The sequence below is a fragment of the Octopus sinensis genome, unplaced genomic scaffold (genome assembly GCF_006345805.1).
Source record: "Octopus sinensis unplaced genomic scaffold, ASM634580v1 Contig08735, whole genome shotgun sequence".
Classification (NCBI taxonomy): domain Eukaryota; kingdom Metazoa; phylum Mollusca; class Cephalopoda; order Octopoda; family Octopodidae; genus Octopus; species Octopus sinensis.
The window spans coordinates 225,399-244,692 of NW_021831284.1; the positions used below are offsets into that span (position 1 = coordinate 225,399).

General features: G+C 35.1%; 1 protein-coding gene across 1 annotated transcript; it reads left to right on the forward strand.

The window, feature by feature from the left end:
- The first annotated feature begins 8,294 nt into the window (after nt 1–8,294).
- LOC115227900 lies at nt 8,295–8,702 on the forward strand. Its single transcript, XM_029798607.1, has one exon. It carries the CDS (start codon nt 8,295–8,297, stop codon nt 8,700–8,702), a length of 408 nt encoding a protein of 135 aa, XP_029654467.1.
- The last annotated feature ends 10,592 nt before the right edge of the window (nt 8,703–19,294 follow it).

A 19,294-nucleotide genomic window follows, 5' to 3' on the forward strand; every position in this document is an offset into this window, starting at 1 on the left:
GAATCTACACTACCTTGGAGTAATAGTCAACTGCCGTGGTTCGTACGCCGACCACGTAGCTAAACAGAGGAAGAGGGGCGTTAGAATCCTCAAAAGCTTAACCAGGTTCCATCTGGATCCGGAAACGTGTGTACAGCCAGTCCTCTTGATAAGTATTTACAATACCACAATTCTTCAAAGGGTTGGATGAACGTAGAAATATTTAATGAATGCTTGTATAATTAGAATAAAACTCTCAAACAAAAACAAAGGAAGATACTTTTGGTTGTAGACCATTGTCCTTCTCATAAAATAACAAACGAATTAAGTATGATAGAAGTTTTATATTTGCCAAAAAACACGACTACTGTGCTTCAACCGATGAATCAAGAAATCATTAGATCATTCAACTGGGTGAAGAAATACTCCAAACGTGCCTTATATACTCATTGTCTAGTCATTTGACTACAACACTACTAAGACTTGTAAGCACATTCTTTGAAATTTCTTAATTGCACGTGAGGATTAACGCCTTCTCTGCTTTCAGTGAAATTATGACTCCGATCATTGTGCATGTATTGACTCTGCTTCATTGTTAGGAGCCTGTAAAAGAAATATTTAGTCTTTTTAAAAATATTTTCTGTGGAAGACCACGCCAAGTGGAGAGGTAATTAGTAATTTAATAATTTTTAGATTTAACCAATTAATTACTCGTCCGCGAGAGCCCATGTGTGGGATGTAACTGTTGTCGTTACATTTTCAAAGTTGAGGATCGTCTCCTCCGCTGCGAACCCTCGTTCGGCTGCAAACTACGCCGAAAAGATAAAATTGGAAAAGCATTTAACCTTAGCGGACTGCTATCGTGTTTTGCCAATTGCCCTGGAGCCGCGGAAAACGACACTCATTTGTTCATTAATGAGATCGGGTTGTTGATTGCGGCAACGCACACTGCGTCTTTGTCTCTGCTATATAGCTTACTCATTTTCTTTCTGTTTTAAATAGAATTAATACATAAAAAAGAAAGTTTTTGTGGGAATGGGAGGAAAGTTTTTTATGATTCAAAAGAATATAAAAGTACATTGCTTAATATGTCATGCAACGATAAAATCGTCAAAAACCTTCTCTGTCAAAGACATTATAATCTTCACAATTCAATTTATGATACTTATCAAGGCGATTCTAGGAAAAAAAATGTAGATTCTAGTACGCTCTCCCGTTGGCGTCCAACAGTCTACTTTTAGAAGACGAGGCTGTTCGCATCGGAGTGTGTATTCGACTTGGACTTGATATATGCCAACCGAACCGTTGCCGATGTCGTTTTATGATCCCTTCGAACGGATTACACGCTTTGTCCTCTACTTAATGAGATGATTAAGAGGGCATTTGATTCCGCGGGATTCCTGTCTATCCTGGAACCGGTTGGTCTCTTACGAGGTGATGGAAAACGTCTTATTCAGGTGAAATAGGTCTCTCGTTTGGGGCGTGACCTGTGTGGATTCTCTGTCGGAGACGTTTTTGTCCAGGACGGCATGCTCGCCCGGCTATGCTTGCGCGCTTGCGGAGGAAAAGAAACTGTTTAAATACGCTTAGCTTTCGGAGGTTTATAAGTTTGTGCCCGTCTCCTTCGAGACCACTGGCATGGTCGGTAAGGAGGCTGAGAAGTTTTTACGGCTGGTGGGCGAAAAAATCGCATTGAAGACTAATGACCGGAAGTGCGACGAGCTTGCTTTTTCAGCGCGTCTCGGTTTCAATTCTCCGCAAGAACTGCCTCTCGATTTGCAGCGCGTCGTCGTCGGACTGACCTTCAAGTCTGCGAGACTCTATATAATTATTTTCTTTTTTCGTTAAACATATTTTGATTTAAAATCATTAAATAAAAAATCGAATGTTTTTTTAAATATTTTAGCCACAAATCAAATGAAATTAGTTATTTAAAAATTTGTCATTGTATAAGGAAGAAATTATTTAAACATGGTCTAATTTCTTTTATAACTATTTTCTAGATAAAATAAAATGATTTATGCAATTTTTTGGGTGGTCTTTTCAAAATCGGGTCCTCTCACAAACCGGTGACATAAAATTACTATTTATATATTTTGTTTATATTTTTAAATCAGGTGTCCATTTATCCGACTATGACTTATAATACTTCCGTTAACTACTTCCTCAGTTTTTAATACAGTTCCTATATCTAATAGCAACTTTAGTCTAATTCTAAATGCAATTTTTTTAGATGAGAATTTGTAACAATGTCTGCACGAAGATACTTAATCATGCTAGATTGTGTGTCAAAAGACTAGTAGTGTTTAAAATTAGCGAAAAACTCAAATTTTAAAATGTCGTCTTTTATAGAAAAATTTAATGCGCAACTTTAAGATTTAAATTACCAGATACAACGGATTTACACATGTCTTCTATAGGAAATTCTTTGAAGAGTGGAATCTCTCTAAATTCATTAAATTTGTCGAATTCCTTGAATAAAAACCTATCAGTAATTTAAATATGACTTTATTTTACTCTATTAGACATTTGACTCAACAATAATAAGCAATGTTTCTTCTTATATCGAGCAAAGACATACAAATATTCGGGTTTGTAAATGATTTTAAATTATTATTTATTAGAAGGAATTTTCATTTAAGATTCCACTTGGCCTTATAATTGACGAAATTTCACCAATTTTGATTAAAAAAGTATTGGCACAGATAAAATTAAATAATAGAAATCTGCGTTTGATAAACTATACAACAACTTAATGGCATTTAAACAACTTATTGGAAACAAAATTGAAACGTATAATATAATCTAATGATCTTAAAATGTTTAGATTGGTCCAGGAATTTTCAGAGGCTAACGGATTCGAATTATTATTACAAACTCTCGTTTTTCTAATTAGTCAATTGTATCTATAAATATTTACTTAAAATTAGAAAAGCTTCTCAAACAAACAAATCACAAAAGTATCTACTGGAAAAAAATATTAATATTCTGAACACCAATTTAAATTCAAAAAATCAAAAAATCGTTGATTGCATATGCATTCTCGTAGATTCACTAGAAGAGATATTTAATAAAACTGTAATTTTTAAATAGATATTTTTATTAGTCAAATGTGTTGGAAATCTTAGATGTGCCAAATTTAATTGAAAATTTCATTAAGTTTACGATGGTAGGAAACATAAGGTTTATATGATTATTTTTTAAAGTTCTAGGATAACAGCATCTATGGTACAAATATTGACAACACTTTGCAAAAAACAGAAAGCAACGCATTTTGTAACATCAACAATCATTAAATTATACGAAGTTAAAAATAATTAATTTAAATATATAGGCTGATTTGGATTCATTTCGATTTGATGTGATATGTCACGTTTTAAAACATGGTGAAATTGATCATATTGTATGTGATGTTAAAAATAAACTTCATTTAGAAAGGATTAATCAAATTTGCAGATTTAATACTGAACGAGCAGGCTTTATTTTCTACTAGAATCAAAATTCAATATTATACAAGGATAAATGAATTTGAAAAACAAATAAACGTATAAAAGCTGTTTTTAAATATAATTTAGAGTATGGCTGCTTCATCAGGAAGTAGTCTCAGGACATATGTCATTAAATATAATAAAAGAAGGGAATACATTGCGAAAAACCAAGTGAAAGTCAGTAATCAAAAAGAACAAATATCTAACATTGAAAGAGAATATTTGAAAGTAAATACATATGAATTTTATTTTAGTGTTTAATAGTAATTGACGAACTTAAAGGTTATAATTGATTTATATTTAACTTTGCGTAGATCAAATTTTGAATAGACATTCAAAACAGCCAAAAATATTACCTTCAAATCAAAGTTTACAAAACACAACAATAAAATCAAAACATTTTCAGTCTGGAACTCTCCGCAGATCACACCAAGTAGAACAACGTCAACAAGAGCACAGACCTGCTTTTGGTATTGAACGCCTAAAATATAATAATTTAGCATCAAACGCTGAAAAAATGTCAAATATTATCTTCAGTAAAAAAATACCTCCCCCTGCCCCATCTTCAGAAAAAAGTTCACGTGCTAGTGATTATATGAATACTTTATCAACATGCTCATCAATGATGAAATCAATCATTTCTTTTGACTCAAAGAACGACGCCTTTGTTCCACCTCCTCCACCCCCGTTTGTTGTAAAGGCGCCAGATTCTTCTAAGGCTTCAGATTCTCCTGTTCCACCTCCTCCCCCACCACTTCAACCAAAACTTCCAGATTCTTCTAACGAAAATGGAACAACACCTATTCCTCCACCTCCTCCAAAAATGAGTTGTGTCCCTGGAGTCCCTTTGCCACCAGATCCATTAAAAATAATTCAAACTCCTAAAGAAATAATAATTAATGATAAAGTACCGAAACCATCAAAATCAATGAAACCACTTCATTGGGATGATATTACTAATGAAGAGAATGTTGTTACAATATTTGGAAAAATCGATGAAAGTTCATTTTATAAAGTAATTTTGGATTGTAAATTATATCTTTGTAGAAAATAGATTTGAATTGCCTTACCGATTTGTTTTATGCCCAAGAGGCTGGTGAAATCAAGACAGAATCAAAGAAGGATCAAAATATCGTAAAAAGTAACATACTTCCGAAAGATAGACTTCGAAACATTGGTTGGTAAAATTTTGTCTATTTTTAAAGAAATTGCCAAAAGGTCACTTTCGAATCAGTTGGAGGAAGACTTTAGAGCAATTAATAAGTACTCTGATTATTTTAATTAAAGTTTTGATTGGAATTACATCAAAATGGATCACCTTGAGGTCATACCCCAACTCATACCAACTGATGAAGAGGTTAGATTCTGTTTTTATTTTAAGAAATCTTTATTCGAATCCTATATCGAAAATCCTTCTACTATTTCTAAACTTTCTGATCAGGAAAAGTTTTTTATTAAGGTTTTTTTAATTTATGTAATAAAATATTTTCTAGTTTGTTCAAGTAAACAATTTGGAGATAAAAATAAAATCTATACTTTTTATGTCTAGTTTTGAAGATAGTTCTAAAACTTTATTGAAAGTAAAGCAACATAATTATATCTTTTCAGAGCATCTCCAGCATGAAAAAGAATATGAATCAAATTGGAAAATCACATAATTTAGCAGAAATTATGAAAGTAATAATTTTTAATTCAATTCAGATTATATTGTGTATCGGAAATTTCATGAATTTTGGAAAAAAGTCATTTCAATCTGGATTTCGTATGAAATCTTTGGACAAGGTTTTAATTTATATATTTTAAATTTAGCTGTACACAATAAAATCTTTTGATCGGCAAGATTCTCTTTTGGACTATTTAGTGAAAATTGTTCACAAATCGTTTAATCACGCATATTCTTTCTATGAAGATTTTCCAGACTTGACAGAAATCATAAATACTGGCTGTAGTGATTACTATTTTACTTTAGCGTCAACTGAAGATATTTCATTTAGATTCGGAGAACTTGAAAAATCGTACAATATCATAAAAAATCAAAGTTCTATAAACGCAAAGTCAGCTTCAGATAACTTAAATAAATTCATAAAAAAATACGACAACGAAATTAAATCTTTAAAAGAAAAGGTTTCCGAGCTAAATGTTTGTATTTGTTAAATGAATCCAATTTAGGAAATGTCAAAGAAACAAATTTCATATTTTGGAGAATCTCCTAATAAGACGGAATTGATTTCCATTTTTTCGAATTTGGACAATTTCATTAGAATGTATAAGGTTATTCCGACTTATATATAAATCATTAGATAGCAAAAGCAAAACACGAATTAAATATTAATCGATGCATCAAGGAGGTAGTTTATTATTTTAGTTGACTTTAATAGCCTTGGAAAAATATTAAAAATCGAATAGAAAGTACACCGAAAAAAACTAATGAAGAGAATCCTATGAATTTACTTATGAAAAGTAAAATATTTAAACAAAACATTTTTATAAATTATAAATAATTATTTTTTGTAGATTTAAAAAGCAAAATCGAAAAGAACGAAAAAACTTAGCCGGAAAATGAGATTTTAACATTTTTACATTCTAAACTTTTTGAATTATATTCGAATTGAATTTAAATAACTCTAATACTTTAATTAATTTTAATAATTTTTGATTTATCGAGAGAAAGCACACATAAATTAAATCACTTACTATAAATAAAACCCGTAAGATAAGTGTCTCTTATAAAAACAGAGTTAAACCGTGGAAAAGAACCCTTAAACTAGACAAAAGAATAAAAGAACTTTATCACCAAATAAGCGTAGATCGTCAGTACCTGCTAGGACCTAGAGAGGAAAGAGGCGAGCTGCCTACCTGAATCACTGTGCGAATAGAGGATATATCCACCAGAAAAAGAAGATTAATAAATTAATACTTACTTTAAGTTCTTTAAATTTATTTGTGAGTATCAGACATAATACTAAAAAGCATGCTATTCTGTATGGCATAATTACTACAAATAACCTTACTGATATAAAATAAATCCTAACTCGAATCAAAGTCATCTAAAAATGCATATTTTTTAACAATCGGGCAATCAAATAAACAATTATAACTGAGTAATCAATGAATTTATGCAAATCCACCAAATAGACCTTAGATTATCCATTTGAATGGAGATAGATTCGATTGTAACAGCAGTACTAACCATCAACTTGATGGCCTCAATAGCTGTCAATAATATAGCACATTTTTGATCTTCATTTGAAAAAATGAAGGAGATCTATATGCATCAACAGTAAATAAAAAAACAACAAATAATTTTAACAAAAAAATATAAGCATGAAAAAATAACTATTTAAGATAATAAAATATTGAAATAATTAAATAAAAATTAAATAAATTTTAATTTTTGACGGCGAGGATAGCTTACCGTGATTACAATGGGCAACTGGGAATTACGGTTCGAATCCAGTAGAACAGGGGTGGCCAACCGGTCGATCGCGGCATGTTTCGTGGTCGATCGCTCGATATATAAATTGCTAATTATTTTTTTTGTATTAAATTATTATAAAAAAAATATTTATCAATATTAAAGTATTTTTCACGTGTCTTGTTATGAGGTGTAACAAAAAGTCCAAATCATATAAATTTAATGCCAAATGGGAAAAAGACTATATTTTTACGATGCACATGGAAAAATGCACATGTATGCTATGCAATAAAATCATTTCATTACCAAAAAGGGGAAATCTTTGTCGGCATTTTAATTCTTTACATCCCGAGTTCAACAAACACTTTCCTTTAAATTCCTTATTACGGGAAGAGAAAGTTGAACAATTAAAAAAATCTTTTTTTTTCACAACATACAATTTTGAAAAAGTTTATTAATTCGTCCAGATCTGCAACAATTGCATCATTGCGAGTGACTCGTCTCCTCGTAAAACACAAAAAACCTTTCACTGATGGGGAATTTTAAAATCTTGTTTTTTGGAAGCTGCCGATTCACTATTTGATGGTATGAAAAATAAACAGGAAATTTCAAATTGCATCAAAGAGCTTCAGCTCTCAAAACAGTCAATTGTCAGAAGGGCTGAAAGCATTTCTGAAAATCTTCTTTCGCAGTTAAAAAAGGATCTTTACGCATGTTCGTGTTTTTCTCTACAGTTTGACGAATCAAACGATGCTATTGATATCGCCCAACTATGTGTATTTTCCCGTTTAATCTTCCATGATCTAACTGTCAAGGAAGAGTTATTTGCTATTATACCTATGAAAGAAAGAACAACTGGTGAAAATATTTATAATTCTTTCAAAACGTTTTTGTTATCATTCGAATTATTACCGTTAATGAAGAAACTTGTATCCATAACAACAGATGGAGCCCCTGCAATGATTGGGAATCAAAATGGATTTATTGCATTTTGTCGGAAAGATGAACATTTTCCGAAATTTTTATCATATCATTGCATCATTCACCAACATGCATTATGTGGGAAAATGTTAAATTTCAACTATGTTATGGAGACAACAGTTAAAATATTAATTCCATCCGAGCCAAGCCCCTACAAAGAAGATTATTTCGACTTTTTCTAGAACAAGTCGATGCAATCTATGGCGATCTACCTTTACATTGTGACATAAGATGGTTAAGCAAGGGATTAATTCTCAGTCGTTTCAGAGAATTATTATCATACATTAAAGAATTTTCTAAAGAAAACAACAAGAATTGGCATTTTCTTGAAAATCCTGATTGGCTAATAAACTTGGCATTTTTAACCGATATTACCAGCAAACTGAATGAACTCAATTTAGAATTACAGGGAAAGAATAGATATTATCGATATGATCAGTTCAATAAATGCTTTCATAATGAAGTTGGAATTATGGATATCTCAAATCAGAAAAGAAAATTTTACCCATTTTCCTAACATTGAAGATGAATTCACAAAACAACTTGTGAATAAAAATCATTATGTCAATGAATTTGCTATGGTACTAGAAAAAATAATGAACGAGTTTAATAACAGATTTAGCGATTTCAAGAAAATTACTATATTATGCAGTTTCTTTGTTTCTCCGTTCATGGATGTAGACATCGAAAATATTTCAGAAGAATTTAGCAAGATTTTTGACGTTGATCGAAGAAAAAGTCAAATAGAAATTATAAATCTAAAAAATGACATCACTTTAAAATTACATTCAAATGTCAACATGTGGAAATTATGTCTCAGGAAAAATATCCAATTTTGATTGATTCGTATCAACGAATTCTTTCATGCTTTGGAAGCACATATTTATCCGAAACATCATTTTCAAGTATGAAAATGATAAAATCTCAATACAGGACACGTTTAACGGATGACCATCTTGGGGATTGCATGAGAATAGCAATAAGCTTAACGAGCCAGAATTTGAAATAATCGCAAGTGAATTACAATGCCAAAAATCGCATTAATTTTTAATTGTAAAATAAAATTTTTGATATTAAAATATATAATTCGATCTCCAAAAAATCGCAAAATGAAAAGTAGCTCGCCGGTGAAAAAGGTTGGCCACCCCTGCAGTAGAATAAGCACAATAAGAAAAGTCGGTGCGAACTTAGACTGCAAGGAAAACTGACCATTTCGTATACTCGTTCAGGACAACTAATTGTAAACCAGACTCACTCCAACACAACCCATCAAGCGCAATACTGCCTGGGAAAAATAAATAGCCCAACCCCATCACATAAACACTCTGGAATCAAGCCAGGGCCAAATTTAAACTGCTCGATTGCTCGACACATGTAATCATGGATTGGTTTGCAATTTTTTAGATTGAAACTATACACCTTATAGACCCTGGCTGTTTTCCATTAAGAGAGACGGGTCACTCCCTCACCGAACTTCATGGGGATGTCAGAAACACCACAAGAGCATCATTAAGGGAGCACCGAAAGAACGAAGACAACTTCAATGAATAGTTAATATTTCTTTGTGTATTCTTTTAAACGCGCTGCCAATTGGTTTGTAATTGTGTTAATAATTGTTCTAATTTACTTATAGGTGTTTAAGTGTTTTTCAAAATCTGTTAATTACACACTCTATTTAATGGCGTTTTTTATTTAACCGCAAATCACAAACAGTTAATTAAATAAATTAATTAGTTGATCCAGACAACCCGAAGGAATGTCATCAGCTTTTCTATGTGATATTTGACCATTTTTTAATTATTAATTAATTTTTTTCATTTTCATAGTAGATCTCACATTTTAAGTACACGTTACATGGTTCCTTAGTATGGGATGGAAAAAGGATGTAAATGAGATCGAACAAATTAATATAGTCGGCCATCATGGGGGCTGTTGTCCTAAAAAATTTAGCTCGATTGTTTCTACATAAGTGGGGATCTCGCGTTTTTTGGTGAAAATAAAGACGCATTTTTAGATTAGTTTAGAAGTGATTTATTATGTTCCTCGCGTCTGAAGTTAGTTTCGATGTGTTTGATCAAATTGACTAAGATACTTTTGATCCCAAACCAGGGAGTTGCCTTCCTTGAAAAGAAAGGTCGCCATCCTGTCGGGACGCTTATCGTCGTTCCGAAAATGGCCGACAGGATCTAGAGTAGAAGGGAAACTAGCCGACTCTAGAGCCCTCTTGACAACGTCATTGAGTTGAGTGCGGCAAAGAATTCTGCCGGCACTCTTCGTATACGAAAAAGCGTGCATGCCGTTCGACAAAATTGTAGAATCCCAAATAAGGGATTTCCCCTGCTCGTATGAGAAGGTGGACATGCCGTCTGGGCGTTTGCCGTCCTTTCTATCCAGTCCAACAGGTTCGAGGATTGACGGGACGCCAGCTGAAGCGAGGGCTCTCTGTATGATCGAGTTAAGTTCACTGTGACGGGGAGCACGACCGGCACTCCGATTGGCAAATTTTCAGCCCGACATGGAGGGAGATTGCGATTCTCAGGCATTCCTTGTCCACCAGGTTTCCGATGGAAGGGAGAGGGAGAGCCTTTAACCAGACACCGCTGCCTTCAAAGCGACCTGCACAGATTCAAGCGACATGGTGTTGATTGGAGACAGGAAGGAGACTTTTGAAAATTGTCTTACAAGACATTTCGTCCCATTGACGCTAGACAGATTGAGAATTGGGCAGCTTCGAACCAAACCGAGCCTCCAAATGTCCCCTTTTTCTTCTTATTTCTAAATTTTCAACATGTCCTTCTAAAATGTTTTTCTTTATATATAATGATAGGTTTTGTGAAAAATATCGCAGAATATCAATTTATAGTGAGTATCTTAAACGGAGAACCTGTAAAGACATCCTCAATGCAGATAAAATATAAATTAACTAAAAATCTACCAAATTTATTGTTATTGATGACCGCTTATACCTCAAAGACGAAAGATTTCGAAGGGGCAAGAAGTCCAAACGCTGTACCTCCAAGACGAGCAGAGGCTGCTTGTTTGATGCTATGTTTGAGTTTAGAGAAATCTTCTCAAGAAGAACCATCTGTGGCATTCTTATCTATAAGAGCAGAGCTCCCTTTAAATTTAAATGTTGTTGTTAATGGTTTTTGCGATGAATGATCAAAATGATATGGTTACGGGAAAATGTCAACAGACATAAAGGTTTTCCTTCCATAAATTTTTTTTTAAAAACCTTAACAAAATAGAGTTTTTTTAACAATCTGAAGATAACAGATTTTTGCGCTACTTGCGAGAAAGGAAGAGCTCTGGTAGATTTCTACTTTTTGTTAAAGAGAGTTATAGGCACAGACATATTGGAGTTTTTTCGCAAATATCAGCGATATTTTTTTGTCGCCATTGCAATTGTTATTGCAATTTCTTTTTTATTTTTTGGTACACATTAGGTTATGTCATCACTAAAATGAACGGAAGACTATCCAAATACGAGCTTCTGTCGATAGATCTTAAATAAGAAAAAAAGAGATTGATCTGGTTTTATCGAATGGATATTCAAGTGACGGAAAATAAGAAGATGCCAAATTTTTTAAATGATGGTGTCATACTAAAAGAACTTTTTTATTCTGGACTTAGGATCATGTTTGTCGATTAGTACTTTGAAAATCGTTGAGTATATTTCTCAATTCCGAAGTCGGCGTCATTTTATCACGTTTCAGTAAAATCCGTAAGCAATGATTCTGTACGACTTCCACTTTGTTTTGTGCGGATATTGACAGTGTCCTGATCCACGAAGCACATGCGTGTTCAATTGTAGGCAGTATATATTGTTTGTATAATAACTCAAAATGAGGAATATAAGATATTGGAGATCTAGCAAAAACTTTGAGAATTCCGATCTTCTTTTGGATTCGTGAAACCACTGACTTCACTTGATTTTTGAACGTCATTAATGGGTCGTGAATTGTTGTTCTAAAGAAATTGATCGATTATTAATTGTTTAAAAGTCATGTTTGCCGTGTGTTGATATACTGGATAAAGTAGGAGTATTTCTTGGCAAGTTGTATGGACTCATTTGGGTGTTTATTGAGGTATTGAAGATTTGTAGAAAGTGGAGACTGAGGAGGTGAGTCCTTTCTTTTAAGAATCTGATTTTTTTGGCGGTTCTTCTACAAGGGAGGTCCCTTTCTATAGGAGAATGTCTGAGCTGCTCCGTGCCCACAGTCATGGACTAAAAAAGCTAGTGAAAGAGGAGTTGTTGTGGAGGGGTAGTGTCTTGTTCTGATCGACGTTGAAATGATTGTCGACATATCTCTGCCAAGGATTTTAGGGATCTTAGAAACTTATTTTTCCGCCAAGTGATGTGCAGATTGATGAACTTTTCAAGGCCTCCCAGTAAGGTGGAATGCCCTTTTCAGTCAACTGGTTAGGCTAAAGTAGAGTATTCGTGTGTCTTTTAAGAACAATTTTGAACGAAATTGTGTGCTGAGGTGGCATTTGTTTCGTTGTGAGATATGTGAGTAAAAGAGCATTGAGAGATATGTGTGGTGACTTGTTGGGTCAGAAAGACGGGCCGATCTTGTTCTTTCTGTTCTTTGTTTTGAATCTCTCTTGTGTATCCCTGCCTCGCCACACTTTGGAACGTATTCCATCCAGGGTGTGTACAGCCTGTCTATCTGGCAGCCTCTTATTTTCATCCTCTCGTTCCGCCACTATGATTCCTGGCGTTTGGCACTTCCTTCTCATTCTCTGAGTCCATTTCTGGGGCCCAATCTATCTCTTTCGTTCCTAAATACACTAAACTCCTCCGCTGTCTCCGGCGAATTCTGTCAAGAATCCATAAAGCTTCTCATATCCTAGCAGTCTACTCTTTGTCCATGGTAATTGATGATGTTTTGGCTTCCGATGGGAAATCTGATTGCGTCAAGCTGTTCCGCTTTGCTTCTTTTGGCTTCGACTTTTCCGCCGCTAAGATCTTTTACACGTTAAGATGTGTACAAAGGTGACCTTCTTTCAGACTTTGACAATATCCTCAGGATCGGTGCGAGCTCGATCTGGCCTACGACGATCACGGCTGGACTTAGGCATCTTCACCTGTGCGGTGAGACGACCCTAGCATCAGATCCTATTCCGATCTGACTCTTCCGGAATTCCTATCCGTTCACTCTGCTTCTCGTTCTCTCTCAGACATCGTTCTTAAAAAACCTTCCGAACGGAAATTGTCTGAAGATTACTCGATTACTTGTGGTCAGTGGGAAACCGGTTTGATTCGAGGCTGCCCAATTCTCCATTTATTCAGCGGCAGTGGGACGAGATCTCTTGTCAGGCGACTTTCAAAGACCTGGCTTCTGTTTCCAATTAACATTGAATCGCCTGTATATATGCAGATCGCTGTTAAAGCAGCGGTATTTGGTTAAAGGCTCTCACTTTCACTGAAAATCTGGTGGACAACGATTGCTTAATAATCGCAACTTGCTCTCGTGCGCGTCCCGTCAATTCTCGACCAGGTGGCTGAATAGAGGAGACGACAAACGCCTAACGCCAAGTCCACCTTCCCTTACGAGCAAGAGAAATTCCTTATTTGGAACTATACCTTTCCAGCCACATTCTTGGCAAAATTTCGCTCTGTCCGTTGTTGATTTGATTCAGATGCATGTTTCTTCATAGGCGGAGAGCTGCGATGGCTTTCCCTTTCTTCTTGACATGCAGGCAGTAACCCAGGTTAGCGTCGATTGTAAGTCGAAGGTAACGTATACAGTTGGGGCCATCAATTTCAGCTAGAGTCTCTGATATGGTGACTTTCTTGTGTGGATTCGCAGGTAAGCGGATTTGTCCATTGTTAGCAAGAGCCGCTTACTGACGTACTACTCCTTTATCACCTCAATGTAGTTGGCAAGCCTTTTTTAAAAGTCTTTGCGTCTTTCGAGGTGTCCAGGACGAGGACGTCATCAGAGTATAGGCCCGGTGCGTTGTCTTTAGACGAGCAGATAGCCCAGGTCACCTCTGTTGTGGTGATTGGGTAGTGTTCTGACGGCAGTGTACACGACAGTGGCTCCGACATCAAAGATGGCGCGTCCTTTGAGGGGCCTCCTAAGTTTGGGCCAAATATTCTGCAAAATATTTATTTTTTATTCGAATCATTTTACTAAATATTGATTCGCATAAATATGTAGATCCAAACATTGATATATTCATATATGCATTGTGTGTTATATTTTGGAATTTGTCTTGAGGAATTAATTCGTAAAAATTAATAATGGACGCATTTTTGAACAATGCCGCCAGTTCTATATCATGTTGTAAATTAATGAGTTCTAGTTGAAACTTTGCAGGCGCATCCTTAATTTCCACGCTGAATGGAGTTGCGAATATTTTCATTAAAGGAAGGAATTCTTTAAAATTCTAAAAATTAAATTTATATAAATGTACCCCAAAACGTGCTTCAAATTGATTAATAAAATCACCAATTATGGATATGTTTAACCTTAAGAATGAATAATTAAATTTAAACATTATTAAAAAATTAAAAAAGTTAGTTACTCTAGAGGGGCCGCAAAAAAAATCCTGGGGGCCACATGCGGCCCCGGGGGCCGCATTTGAGAACCGCTGTTTTAGATAGCGACCTCGTAATCGTTTGGTTAAAACGCTCAATGATGCCTTGACTTTTGAGATTGTTTGGCCTACTGTGTATCTGTTGAATGTTTAAACGTTCACACAAAGCAGTGACATTGGAATTTTAAATTCGGTTCCATTATCTTATTGCAAATATTGACAGGGTCCAAAACGTAGAAATTTTTTTCGAGATTTTCAGAATCGTTATTTCTGCTTTTATTTTTAGATTTTGAGTAAATGCATATTTCGAGATGTCAATGACCGTCAAAAGCAATAGTGTGGTTTCATTTGCTTGTTTAAATCTTTAATAAACAATTCCAAAAATTGATGCCTGTTCAGATCAATTAAATCTATCTGGAATCTTTCATTTGAACAATTGGCAATCACATGGTTTTCTTTATCCGAAATTTTAAAGACGTCCAAAATTTGCAAATTTGACATTCTGCAACATTTTAGAGGATTATTTGTCGTTTTGCAGTAAAGTATCTTTCATGGCACATGTTCTCGTGCTCGAGAGTGTTATGTCCACAATTCGGGACGATTACATAGGATCAGTTCAATTGGAGTAGTCTTAGCTGACTTGAAGGTCCTGGATTCTTCTCTATGTCACCGCACAAGGGAAGGGGAGCATGGGAGCGGGAGCTTTGTGCTTGCTCAATTGCAGCCAAAAGATCGTGACAACGATCGGATGGGGAGATTGTTGAGGGTCTTTTAGTTACTGTAATTACAGCATCCAAACAACACCACGTGAAGGTGACCCACATCGTTGAAGACCTCTTCCCTGTCCTGGACCGCCTCACTTGTCTCCGCCTATTGTGATTCGGGATCTCTGGGAGCGCCCGATCTTCGCGTCTCGCTACCTGATTGCAGCCGGCTTCCTACGTGTTAGTGAAGCCGGGGTAACATAACTAACTAACATAGGATCAGTAACGGCCTAAACTTGTGACAGAATAAGACTTTTCTATTGGTTACGATAGTAAAAGCAATGATTAACAGAGACAGCCGGGGGCATCCGTATTGCTCCGTTAGATGTGAAATTCGTAGATCAGTGCAGGACGTACTACAGCGAAAGCATTTGCCAAGAATGTTTTCATTAATTAAGAACGACAGTTGGAGTATCGAAGTCGATTAGATCTCGTCGTAGTTCCAACTATAAACGATGCCAACTAGCACTCCGCTGGTAATATTTGGATACATTAACGGCTAGCTTCCAGGAAACCAAAGTTTTTGGGCTCCGGGGGGAGTATGGATTCAAGGCTGAAACTTAAAGGAATTGACGGAAGGGCATCACCAGGAGTGGAGCTTGCGGCTCAATTTGACTCAACGCAGAAAAACTCACCCGGGCCGAACACAGTGAGGATTGACAGACTGATAGCTTTTTCTTGATACTGTGGGTAGTGGTGCATGGCCGTTGTTAGAGTGATTTGTCTGGTTTATTCAAATAACGAACGAGACTCAGACTTACTAGTCGTTTGATTTTAGTTGGACTACTAAGAAGAATAAGTGTGAATAACACTTGAAAATAAACAATTAACAGGTCTGTGATTGCTTTTAGACGTTCGGGCCTGCACACTTGCTACATTTAAGAAATTCAGGTTGATTAAGAAAGTTCGAAAAGCGAACTAAGCTTTCAAATTTCATCGTGCCAGGAATCGAGGCTTGTAATTATTCCTCGTGAGCAAGTAAATTCCTAGTAATCGGAAGTCATTAGCTTGCAATGATTACGTCCCTGCCCTTTGTACACACCGCCTTTACTACTACCAATGAATGAGGTTGTTTTGGTGTGATTGTTTGATCGTGTTCTATAGCATGCGGATACCTGAGGCTAATCATTTAAAGAAATTAAAAGTTCTAACAAGGTTTTTGTAAGTAAACATGCTAAAAGATCAGTAGTCGGTTAACTAATTATCTACGTGTGTGCAGCTAGCTAATTTCTGTATGATTTTGTTGAGAAGCTCAAGTCACGCAAAGCCAGGTATATTCGTGACTAGCGTATAGCTTTCAGACTCAAACAGGTGATAGTTTGTCTTACTTTGTGTGCTTGAATACCAAGTGGGATGGTTGTTGATGTTAGTCACAGTTTCAACTAGTATGCAGTATTTGATGTTGTCAGTTTCAACATGGAACAGAACTTTATTTGCCCACATAAATCTTCTTTCTTCTTCAACCTTACTGCTCTGAGTTTTTAGGTGCGATCAGTAGTAGCTGTTTGTATCTTACGGCTATTTTATAAATATTTTAAAAACTCTTATTGATGAGTAAATTTATTTTTATAATTTAAATATTTTTGATGTGTGCAAATTACAACATCCCAAAAGAAAGATATAAACATCACAAAAAATCTCCGAAATGTTTAACTCGTCCAAAATACAGAGCCGGGAAAAAAGATACATCTGTTAAAGTAGAAATCACACTCTCGATGTTCCCTAGGCATATACTGTTATGCAAGAATCTCGTTTTGTTATTGTTCAAGGAGTACCTTCCATTACTAGCCATGATGATTTTTTTGATATATTTGGGGAATTATCTGATGCTGTAGAAGTCTACAATCAGCTGAGCGATTACCCAAATACTACCCCTTTTACTATTGTTTATTGGATAGCCTTCAAAAATATTTCATATGCAAGGTATTGATAATTTTTTATAATAAACTATCCAGGCAATTTAAGAAAAAATTTAACGAATTTGAATTTTTTGGAGGATTGCTGCACATCTCATATGCCTTTGAGTCAGAGAAAGTTGAAGATACTCGAGACAAGATTTATCAGAGAAAACGCGAAGTTCTTAATAGACTTAATTATCTTGGTATAAGAATAAATAATTTATTTAGCTCAAACATCCACAGAAGTCAGTGGAATACAAAATATAAATTATTTTCCTTCGAAAATAGCCCAATCAAATAATGACCTACCATTGGCAGTTTATCAAAAAAATTCAAAAGATGCTAGTTCAGAACAAGATACGTCGTACTCTTTGAAAAATAATTTTTCGTTGATTGAAAATATCCAAGCTAAAATAAATTCGGTCTTTGATTTTTTTAATATTTTAGATCAATAAGAATAATTAAGTATTTTTTACTAAAGAGACATTACTGTTATTGAGACATTAGTGTTTGTTAATAATAATGTATGAAAACTTTTTTTGATAAAAAAAATTCATAGGAGCCTGTACTCAGCTTGTTTTAAATTTTTATAGATTTATAAAAACTAATCTTCTGATAGAGCATCTCATAAATTTCTCTAAATAAATGGCCCGATTTTATACTGCCATCACCGAAAACGATAACTATCTATTCCATCCATTAATTCGCTATCATTTATTAGTAAATACTAGTGTTGCTGAGTTCTCAAAACCAGATGAATTAATTTAAAAATCTATCATACATACTAGTGTCTCTTCTTTTTGAGAAAAAATCTTAAAGCATTTGTAAATAATTTGTAAAATAAGAAAAAAATTAGCTTCAGTAGTATTAATTGAAATACTCTGATATTTTAATAGTAAAACCCTGGTCGGTCAATAGTTCTACAGTCCGACCCCCACACATGGGTTTGTTATTATTTTTACATTAAATCAATAATAAACATCAAATAACATTTTAGCATCATGACAAGACGCCAGTTTAAATTTGAAATAGAATATATAAAATCGTTTTCGACATCTTGAAAACTCAAAAATTCTATTAAAAACTTTAATTAAATTGCTGCATGGAAAAACAGTGAGTTTTTCTTTTCCTTGTTTATAGCCAAAACACTGTTCGTCTTTTTCAACAAATAATTTTTGGGGAGTTCTTTCACTAACAAGTGCGGTTGCATCGCTATGAAATACATTTTCAGGTCCATATTTTATTACCCACTCTGGACTAAGCCAGCTCGTCTCCCTCTGATCGTTTGTTTTCGACGAGATCTTCGATCTCATTAACAATAGCAGTTGAGTCGCCGCCTTGCTGACGATTCCAAAAATTTTGAAGGCGAGAGGAAGGAACTCTAAGGTATCAGAAATGTCTTTGTATTTCATCCTCTTCTTTTCCTTAGCCTGGGCACTGGCGGAACCGGGTTTGCTGACGGAATTGGGCAACATCGTGGCGCAGAACAAGTCAACGCAAGTCGCATTTCAAGTCAAGTGCCCTCTCTAAATGGGAAGGTAGTCATCCCGTCGGGACGCTTTCTGTCGCTCCGGGAAAGACCGAAGGCTCGTTAGTTAAAAATGAGACATTTTATCACATTAAACTTGAGTGACTGACAAAATCAGTGACAATCATATCCTTCTCGAGTTCGAACAATGCCAATGTCTATGCATATGATCACCAAACTCTCTCTCATGTCCATAATGTGGACTTCCCTCAGACTACAAGTATATGAGCCAACTTTCTCCTCATTTTGCCCACTTTCTTCCTGTTTTCAAGGCAATGTCCTCACTTTCTACTATAACATTAATTGTCCTACCCATTGCTTGCTATTTAGGTTCGAGCATATCCAACCACAGAGTGTAGTGCGTCTTGCCCTTTCTCTCCTCGATGAAACCTCAAATCCAAACACTCAAACACTCATCACACATAATCCTCCTGCACTGACTGTCCGTATCCACACGTGCAGAGAATAACAACAGTGCTTACAAAGCAAAAATGTGCATGAAATTGATGAGATAAGGAATGCATGTCTCCAATAGTGAACTAACATAGACTTCACCACACTTACACATACAACCTGACTGAACTTTCCTCCACCTTCAAAATCTCAGGAGTGGAGAAATACACCTGAACAAATAGTTCCTCCTACTACGTTAGAGAGTCACGAATCAACTCGCGTATGAAAATATAGGTTGT